Source organism: Melanostigma gelatinosum, assembly GCF_949748355.1.
Source record: "Melanostigma gelatinosum genome assembly, chromosome: 11".
Classification (NCBI taxonomy): domain Eukaryota; kingdom Metazoa; phylum Chordata; class Actinopteri; order Perciformes; family Zoarcidae; genus Melanostigma; species Melanostigma gelatinosum.
The window spans coordinates 27,177,420-27,186,166 of NC_136644.1; the positions used below are offsets into that span (position 1 = coordinate 27,177,420).

General features: G+C 45.1%; 1 protein-coding gene across 5 annotated transcripts; it reads left to right on the top strand.

Annotated features, from left to right (window-relative positions):
- The first annotated feature begins 423 nt into the window (after positions 1-423).
- LOC306784311 (dnaJ homolog subfamily A member 3, mitochondrial-like) lies at positions 424-8,209 on the top strand. Of its 5 annotated transcripts, none has more exons than XR_013772356.1 (12): positions 424-621; positions 1,692-1,828; positions 1,919-2,002; positions 2,136-2,348; positions 2,482-2,634; positions 2,787-2,934; positions 4,005-4,069; positions 4,168-4,296; positions 6,271-6,386; positions 7,044-7,138; positions 7,219-7,487; positions 7,832-8,209. XR_013772356.1 is itself a non-coding variant. In XM_079278227.1 (12 exons), exons 1-11 carry the CDS (start codon positions 426-428, stop codon positions 7,332-7,334), a joined length of 1,452 nt encoding a protein of 483 aa, XP_079134353.1. In that variant the 5' UTR covers positions 424-425; the 3' UTR covers positions 7,335-7,352; positions 7,832-8,209. The 5 variants fall into 5 exon arrangements, 4 of the variants coding, with proteins under 4 accessions (XP_079134353.1, XP_079134352.1, XP_079134355.1 ...); XM_079278227.1 differs by having other exon boundaries at positions 7,219-7,352; XM_079278226.1 differs by having other exon boundaries at positions 7,219-8,209.
- The last annotated feature ends 538 nt before the right edge of the window (positions 8,210-8,747 follow it).

Genomic DNA, 8,747 nt, shown 5'->3' on the forward strand with positions numbered 1-8,747 from the left:
AACCAGAGGAACGTGTTGGCCCCTCCTTCTAAACGTCACCACCAATAGAAACGCATGGATGGTTGAGCTCTGTAGCAGTTGCAGTGTGTCCTCTGGAGGGCGCTATCACCTCAGCACATCGTCTCTGCAGCAGATTCTCCTTGAGAGAGAGAGTGTGTGTGTGTGTGTGTGTGTGTGTGTGTGTGTGTGTGTGTGTGTGTGTGTGTGTGTGTACAATACAGTACTTAGTAAATCTAGACTACTTATTTTCTTCCATCACTGTAAATATGTTGCACAACAAAGTACAATGTCTACAAACTGAAACGTTGTGTCGTGTGAGTTTAAAGTAGAGTACACTTTAAGTAAAGTACTGCTGCAGTAGCAGATATGCCGCACATGCGCAGACCACCGCTGCTGACGCGCTGACACCGGTAGTGACGTTAAAGATGGCGTCCCCGGCTGCCCGGCTCGCTACACGCTGGTTGTCGACAGGACATGACCGCAGCGGTCGCTTTCTGAATGTCTCCGCCAGACATGCGGGAGTTTGTTCGGCGACGATATCGCGGACACTCCGGGGGGGGTCAGCGGTCGGCCGGAGCTCGTGGACACCCGGAAGTGTCGTGACATTGGGGGGACTGAGAGGTGAGACAGCTAACTGTTAGCATCGTACGGTGAGCATAACATCCTGAGAGTCCAACTAGTCACAGAGTCCAACTAGTCACTGAGAGTCCAACTAGTCACTGAGAGTCCAACTAGTCACTGAGAGTCCAACTAGTCACAGAGTCCAACTAGTCACAGAGTCCAACTAGTCACAGAGTCCAACTAGTCACTGAGAGTCCAACTAGTCACTGAGAGTCCAACTAGTCACAGAGTCCAACTAGTCACTGAGAGTCCAACTAGTCACTGAGAGTCCAACTAGTCACAGAGTCCAACTAGTCACTGAGAGTCCAACGAGTCACTGAGAGTCCAACGAGTCACTGAGAGTCCAACGAGTCACTGAGAGTCCAACTAGTCACTGAGAGTCCAACTAGTCACTGAGAGTCCAACTAGTCACTGAGAGTCCAACTAGTCACTGAGAGTCCAACTAGTCACTGAGAGTCCAACGAGTCACTGAGAGTCCAACGAGTCACTGAGAGTCCAACGAGTCACTGAGAGTCCAACGAGTCACTGAGAGTCCAACTAGTCACAGAGTCCAACTAGTCACTGAGAGTCCAACGAGTCACTGAGAGTCCAACGAGTCACTGAGAGTCCAACTAGTCACTGAGAGTCCAACTAGTCACAGAGTCCAACTAGTCACTGAGAGTCCAACGAGTCACTGAGAGTCCAACGAGTCAGTTTACACAGCGCCGTCTTCACAGGGTTGGGGATGTTAGTGTGCAGCTAGCTAAAGGTTAGCATCCTCTGAGGGTAGTTAGCATTGGTTTGACTGATGTAACTGCTCTCTGTTAGTGTGTAACAGCATGAATACGTCAGTAACGTTGCGGTGACGCCAGTAACGTTGCGGTGACGTCGGTAACAATCCATGCTGTCTCTTATGTGCGTTCCATGAATGCAATGAGTTCGGACCTTGTTATTGATTAACCGCGAGCTTCTTTGCGCTTTCCTCGGGCTGTGCACAGAAACAACGGCTCACATTGCAGATGCGTAATGAGAGATGAATGTGCAGTAGGACTCGTGATCACACGGCCCCCTTTGGATCCTTTCCTCTGCAGGCTCCAGATGTCCCCGTGGTGTCACCGGCCACTCTCTTCACACCGGCAGCCGGTCGGCCAACAAGCAGGACTTCTACGAAGTGCTGGGCGTCTCCCGCACTGCGGCACAGAAGGACGTCAAGAAGGCTTACTACCAGGTCAGAGACCATCGCTGTGTCACACGCACCTTGAGAAGGTTGTTGTCATTCTCTGCGCTCATCATTCTTCATGCTCTTTGTCTTTCCCAGCTGGCAAAGAAGTACCACCCGGACACCAGCCCAGAAGACCCCGACGCCAAGGAGAAGTTTGCCAAGCTGGCTGAAGCCTATGAGGTACAAAGCCCTAAACGTGGAAGAGTTGGAGCTCATTTAGTCCCTTCATAGCGACCTTAAAGGGCAGTAGAATGGGTCATTTATGATGAGCAGACATTCAAACCCAAGTCACTGTGGTTGTTCTTGTGTGAAGGTGCTGAGTGACGAGGTGAAGAGGAAGCAGTATGACACGTACGGAGCGGCAGGCTTCGACCCCGGCCGCGCAGGGTCAGCAGGCCAGCAGCAGTACTACAGGGCAGGGGGGACCAACATAGACCCCGAGGAGCTCTTCAGGAAGATCTTCGGAGAGTTTACTGGAGGAAGGGGCTTCGGAGACATCCACAACATGTTTGAACAACGGCCCGAGGTAAACCACGTTGTATCTCTAAACCTTTTTGTCTTTGATTCTGAGTCAAACATTCGAGCATTGAATGGAGCAGGTTGTCGTGTGTGGACGTCAGCGGTTTGATTGTAAAGAAGTGTACCGGTTCCTCCCACAGTTTGTGATGGAGCTTACGTTTTCAGAGGCAGCGAAGGGCGCCGACAAGGAGCTGAGTGTGAACATTGACGACGCCTGTCAGAGGTGTGATGGGAGGGGCAACGAGCCGGGCACCAAAGTGGCTCACTGTCACTATTGCAACGGCACCGGCATGGTGAGTGTCAGACCAGCAGGTGGCAGCGCAGGAGGTGGAGCTCTTTGAAGCTCTTCGGACTCGTTCATTCGTCTCCTCTCAGGACTCCTCGCTGCTCCACTGTGCCGTCAGTCAGCCACCACTCGTCACATTACTGTCTGTGGCCCCTGCAGGAGTCGGTGAACACGGGTCCTTTCGTGATGCGCACCGCCTGTCGACGCTGTGGTGGCAAAGGGTCGATCATAAACACGGCGTGCGCTGTGTGCCGAGGTTCAGGACAGACGAAGAAGAGGCAGACGGTCACTGTACCTGTTCCTTCTGGTAGGTTTGATTCAATAAGTCATTCATCAGTAAACCAGCCATTGTTGATGGGTAAGGAGGCTCCTAAAGTGTGATTTCATTTCATGAATGGATAGTTGGCCTGTTGATTATTTGGAAGAGAGAACCTTAAATTGGTTCTAAAGTTAAAAGTAACAGTTGATTGGTGCCTTTTGGATCCTATTTTTATGCAGTAGAGCAGTGGTTCCCGAAAGAAATGCCATCGTAGCGATAGCTTTTAGAACGTCCGATTAATTGGCCGATCTGTAACCCAACAGTGTTGTAAAGTTCAAAATGTTTTGAGAAGATCATTTCCAATATTCACATGTTTCTAACGAGATATGATGCTTCCAACACTCCGCTCTCCAGCTCGCTGCACACAGAGAGACCTCTAATAGTACCATGAATTACATTAATACAACAACCAATCAATTTTATTCCTTTCTTTTTTTTAACCTTAATGACATCATAAAATATGTCGACAGACATTCAAAGCTTCAATCTCTAAAAACCTCAATAGAAGTTTTGAATGTAAAACAATGACATTTGTACAGACAGATTATTTAATTTTACTCCAGATTATGAGTCTGTAAACCTTCTCTGACTGCTGTTGGATCTGGAAAATGTTATATGACGACATTAGGGGTGTAACGGTACGCGTATTCCTATTGAAGCGTTCGGTACGAGGCTCACGGTTCAGTACGCATTAACCAGGTCGTCCCATTGAGATTAGAAATGTCTTTTGCAAGATGTAAGTAACAATACTACATCACATTAAGGAGCAGTTTCTGTTTTTTATGCTGATGTGTTGCTAAGAAGACACCCCAGAAGATGAGTCACTCAGGTATAGTTCCATCATTGTTCAAAGTCAAAGAATGACTTCATGATGTTAGTTGTAATGAATAAATGTATTTTAAAATCAAGTACATTTCTCTGGCATTTAGTTTTCTACTGTACCGAACCGTGGCTCCACTGTATCGTACCCAACCGTGAGTTTTGTGAACCGTTACACCCCTAGATGACATACATCTTGGCAAAAGTAATACTTTCTTTTTTGTGACGTCTCCTCACAGGAGTGGAAAATGGTCAAACAGTTCGCATGTCAGTCGGTAAAAAAGAAATCCTGATTACATTCAGGGTGAGTTTTCTTTCTCCTTTGAAGCATTTGAGAAGTTATTGAATTCTGGCGACGTATCGGGAGTCTGAAGTGTTTTTATCTGAAACTTCTCGGTGCAGGTTCAGAGAAGTCCAGTGTTCAGGCGCAACGGAGTAGACATCCACTCAGACGTGTTGATCTCTGTAGCTCAGGCCATCCTGGGGGGAACAGCAACAGCACCGGGCCTCTATCAAACCATCAGTATAATGGTGAGTAAGAAGTGCACCATGTCTATCAAACCATCAGTATAATGGTGAGTAAGAAGTGCACCATGTCTATCAAACCATCAGTATAATGGTGAGTAAGAAGTGCACCATGTCTATCAAACCATCAGTATAATGGTGAGTAAGAAGTGCACCATGTCTATCAAACCATCAGTATAATGGTGAGTAAGAAGTGCACCATGTCTATCAAACCATCAGTATAATGGTGAGTAAGAAGTGCACCATGTCTATCAAACCATCAGTATAATGGTGAGTAAGAAGTGCACCATGTCTATCAAACCATCAGTATAATGGTGAGTAAGAAGTGCACCATGTCTATCAAACCATCAGTATAATGGTGAGTAAGAAGTGCACCATGTCTATCAAACCATCAGTATAATGGTGAGTAAGAAGTGCACCATGTCTATCAAACCATCAGTATAATGGTGAGTAAGAAGTGCACCATGGTTATTAAACCATCAGTATAATGGTGAGTAAGAAGTGCACCATGTCTATCAAACCATCAGTATAATGGTGAGTAAGAAGTGCACCATGTCTATCAAACCATCAGTATAATGGTGAGTAAGAAGTGCACCATGTCTATCAAACCATCAGTATAATGGTGAGTAAGAAGTGCACCATGGTTATTAAACCATCAGTATAATGGTGAGTAAGAAGTGCACCATGATTATTAAACCATCAGTATAATGGTGAGTAAGAAGTGCACCATGTATATCAAACCATCAGTATAATGGTGAGTAAGAAGTGCACCATGGTTATTAAACCATCAGTATAATGGTGAGTAAGAAGTGCACCATGGTTATTAAACCATCAGTATAATGGTGAGTAAGAAGTGCACCATGTCTATCAAACCATCAGTATAATGGTGAGTAAGAAGTGCACCATGGTTATTAAACCATCAGTATAATGGTGAGTAAGAAGTGCACCATGGTTATCAAACCATCAGTATAATGGTGAGTAAGAAGTGCACCATGATTATTAAACCATCAGTATAATGGTGAGTAAGAAGTGCACCATGTATATCAAACCATCAGTATAATGGTGAGTAAGAAGTGCACCATGGTTATTAAACCATCAGTATAATGGTGAGTAAGAAGTGCACCATGGTTATTAAACCATCAGTATAATGGTGAGTAAGAAGTGCACCATGGTTATCAAACCATCAGTATAATGGTGAGTAAGAAGTGCACCATGTCTATCAAACCATCAGTATAATGGTGAGTAAGAAGTGCACCATGGTTATTAAACCATCAGTATAATAGTGAGTAAGAAGTGCACCATGGTTATTAAACCATCAGTATAATGGTGAGTAAGAAGTGCACCATGTCTATCAAACCATCAGTATAATGGTGAGTAAGAAGTGCACCATGTCTATCAAACCATCAGTATAATGGTGAGTAAGAAGTGCACCATGTCTATCAAACCATCAGTATAATGGTGAGTAAGAAGTGCACCATGGTTATTAAACCATCAGTATAATGGTGAGTAAGAAGTGCACCATGTCTATCAAACCATCAGTATAATGGTGAGTAAGAAGTGCACCATGGTTATTAAACCATCAGTATAATGGTGAGTAAGAAGTGCACCATGTCTATCAAACCATCAGTATACTGGTGAGTCAGAAGTGCACCATGTCTATCAAACCATCAGTATAATGGTGAGTAAGAAGTGCACCATGGTTATTAGACCATCAGTATAATGGTGTAACGGACCGTAGTGGATCCGTACTGACCCCCCTCACAGTTTTAACGTGAACCATCAGAGTAACGTTAGCAGCACCGCTAACTGCTAACCAACAGGAGGAGAGCTAGTAACGTTAGCAGCACCGCTAATGGCTAACCAACGGAGGTTCACTTCAGTCACATTACAGTGCAGCTACTTCCATGTATTATTTCTGGATGCATCTACCAGAAGAGCAGATCTCTGCCGTCTGGTTCATAGTGTGTCCGTGTCGTCCAGATTCCTGCTGCCTGCCAGGCTGACCAGGTGATCCGTCTGCAGGGGAAAGGCATCCGGAGGATGAACAGCTACAGCTATGGAGACCACTACGTCCACATCAAGATCAGAGTGCCAAAGTAAGACCTCATCCAATGTCACAGTGGTGATTAATAAGACATGAAAGATTTACTTTCAGTTAATGCACTGACATAATTATTAAAGCAATAACGGAATGACTTTCTAATTTCAAATCAAAAACTGTAATTTATTCCTTTTTTAAAATATGTATGTTAACCCTCTGAAACCCAAAACCTTTAAACAATCGTCAAAACTGCACCGTTTATCAGAGCCAGAAGCTGTAAAAGACGTCGGCATCGTAAGATTCTTATCTTTCCAACGGTCCTTGAACACATCATGTGCAACGAACGCTTCCGTCAGAAAAAGCAGCCAAAACTAAGCTTCAATATGTGATGTTTCATCAAAAACATTTTATTCTTCATGTTCTCACTTAAAACAAAGAGTTGACTTTAACCAGAGTGTAAAAACATCAAGCTGTGAGCTCCTCAGAGAAACTATGAAGTCATGATTGATTCATCTGAGACCAACAGTCATGCGACTACAAACCAGAGACACTTTGACTGTCTGTCTGTCTCTCTGTCTGCCTGTCTCTCTGTCTCTCTGTCTGTCTGCCTGTCTGTCTCTCTGCCTGTCTGTCTGTCTCTCTGCCTGTCTGTCTGCCTGTCTGTCTCTCTGTCTGCCTGTCTCTCTGTCTGTCTGTCTGTCTGTCTCGACAGGAAGTTGACCCGTCGTCAGCGCTCTCTGTTGCTAAGTTATGCTGAAGACGAGCCGGACGTCCAGGGGTCTGTGAACGGCGTGGAGCCGTCCTCAGGTCAGCGGTCAGTCCACCGTTGCAGTAACGAGACTCACAGCAGTATTTAAACTGATGCAGTGTGTGTTTGTGTCCAGCAGAGGGCAGCACCACCTCAGGTCCTGGTCCCACCAAGTCCACCAGCTCACAGGAGGAAGAGCAGCAGGAGGAAGAGGAGGGAGGCTTCTTCTCTAAGCTGAAGAAGATGTTCAGCTGACGCTGCGGAACGCTGCAGGTGTGATCTTCAGACAGTCTCTCATCAACGCTTCTCTTCTGAGAAAGGAAGTGAACGAGGAGAGATCCAGACGAGGACGTCGCAGAGAAACACGACGCGTTCACATCCAGCAGGAGACAAAGACGTGAACTCAGAGTTCAGTTCCAGTGCTGAGATTAGCTTCTGTGCTATTCTGATGCAGAAGTGATGTTGTGCACTTTCTCCTTACGTCATGTGACCTCTGTATAGATTAGTTTCCTAATTTCTGTAAAATAAATGATCAAAGAAATTCATGTTTTCTTTCTTCTTCGTGATGATGTCATAACTGTTGTTGTGCACTACAGACGTGCTCATGTTCTACTTCTAGTCATCGTGGTTCTGTTGCAGGCTTTTATTCTGAAGAGGAACTCAAGACTCTGAAATGTGGAAACATACAAATGGTGTTGGACTCTTGATGCTCTTAGTCACTAACTTGAACTTTGATTCTTCTCTTTTGGTAGAAAAGCTCTCACACAGACCGGAGCTGAGAAACAAGATGGCGGCACAGAGGAGCGTGACCTGTGGAGCCGCACAGTCCGTCGAGAAGACGTCGAGATGTTTGAACATCTGGTCCCATGAGGACGCCAAACATCCAGTTGAACCCTCTGAACCCCAGAACACGCCGGCGGGATGGAAAGCATGTTTTTCTACAAACAATCGCCCAAAACGACACAGTTTATCACCGGCAGAAGCAGATTTTCATGACGGTCCTTGAACACATCATGTGAGACGAATGCTTCGGTCACAAAAATAAACTGAAACGAAGCTTCGAATTGTGAATCGTCAAAAACCTTTTATTCTCCATGTTCTCATTATAAATGTCTCATAAAACGTTCACTTTAAGCAGAGTGTGAAACATTAAGCTGTGAAACGATGAAGTCATTGATTCATCTGAGACCAACAGTCATGTGACCACAAGGAGGAGACACTGACTGGACTACAGGAGGGGGGGGGGGCTGGAAACGTGGGATTAGTTCAATCTATAAAACGTGGAGACTCCATTTTATTTTTCCAACACTTGGAACAATGTTGGATTTATAGATTAACTTTTTTGCCAATATTTGTCAAATGAATTATCAAAGAAATTGAACTTGTGTTTTCTTCCTTCTTGATGTCATAACTTGTGCACCACAGACGTGTTCATGTTCTAGTCCTCATGGTTCTGTAGAGCAGCAGGACTTTATGTTCCAGAGAGTAATGTGGGTCACAGGGTTAAAGGAACTGACGTGTCTCCTAGCTCCTAGTGAGAGACGAGGACGGAGGAAACAAAGTCACTCACTGCATGTTAAAACTTCCAGTTCTGTGAAATGCATTCAGAGAACATTCTGATATTATGGCAATAAATGTGACAATAACGCTTTAATAAAGTGCAGAAGC

Excerpts from the sequence above, each read along its gene's own strand:
- LOC306784311 (XM_079278226.1), top strand. The coding sequence starts at position 426 with ATGGCGTCCCCGGCTGCCCGGCTCGCTACACGCTGGTTGTCGACAGGA. Across the intron at positions 1,829-1,918 it reads TCAAGAAGGCTTACTACCAG|CTGGCAAAGAAGTACCACCC; the intron begins GTCAGAGACCAT and ends TGTCTTTCCCAG. Across the intron at positions 4,297-6,270 it reads ATCAAACCATCAGTATAATG|ATTCCTGCTGCCTGCCAGGC; the intron begins GTGAGTAAGAAG and ends CGTGTCGTCCAG.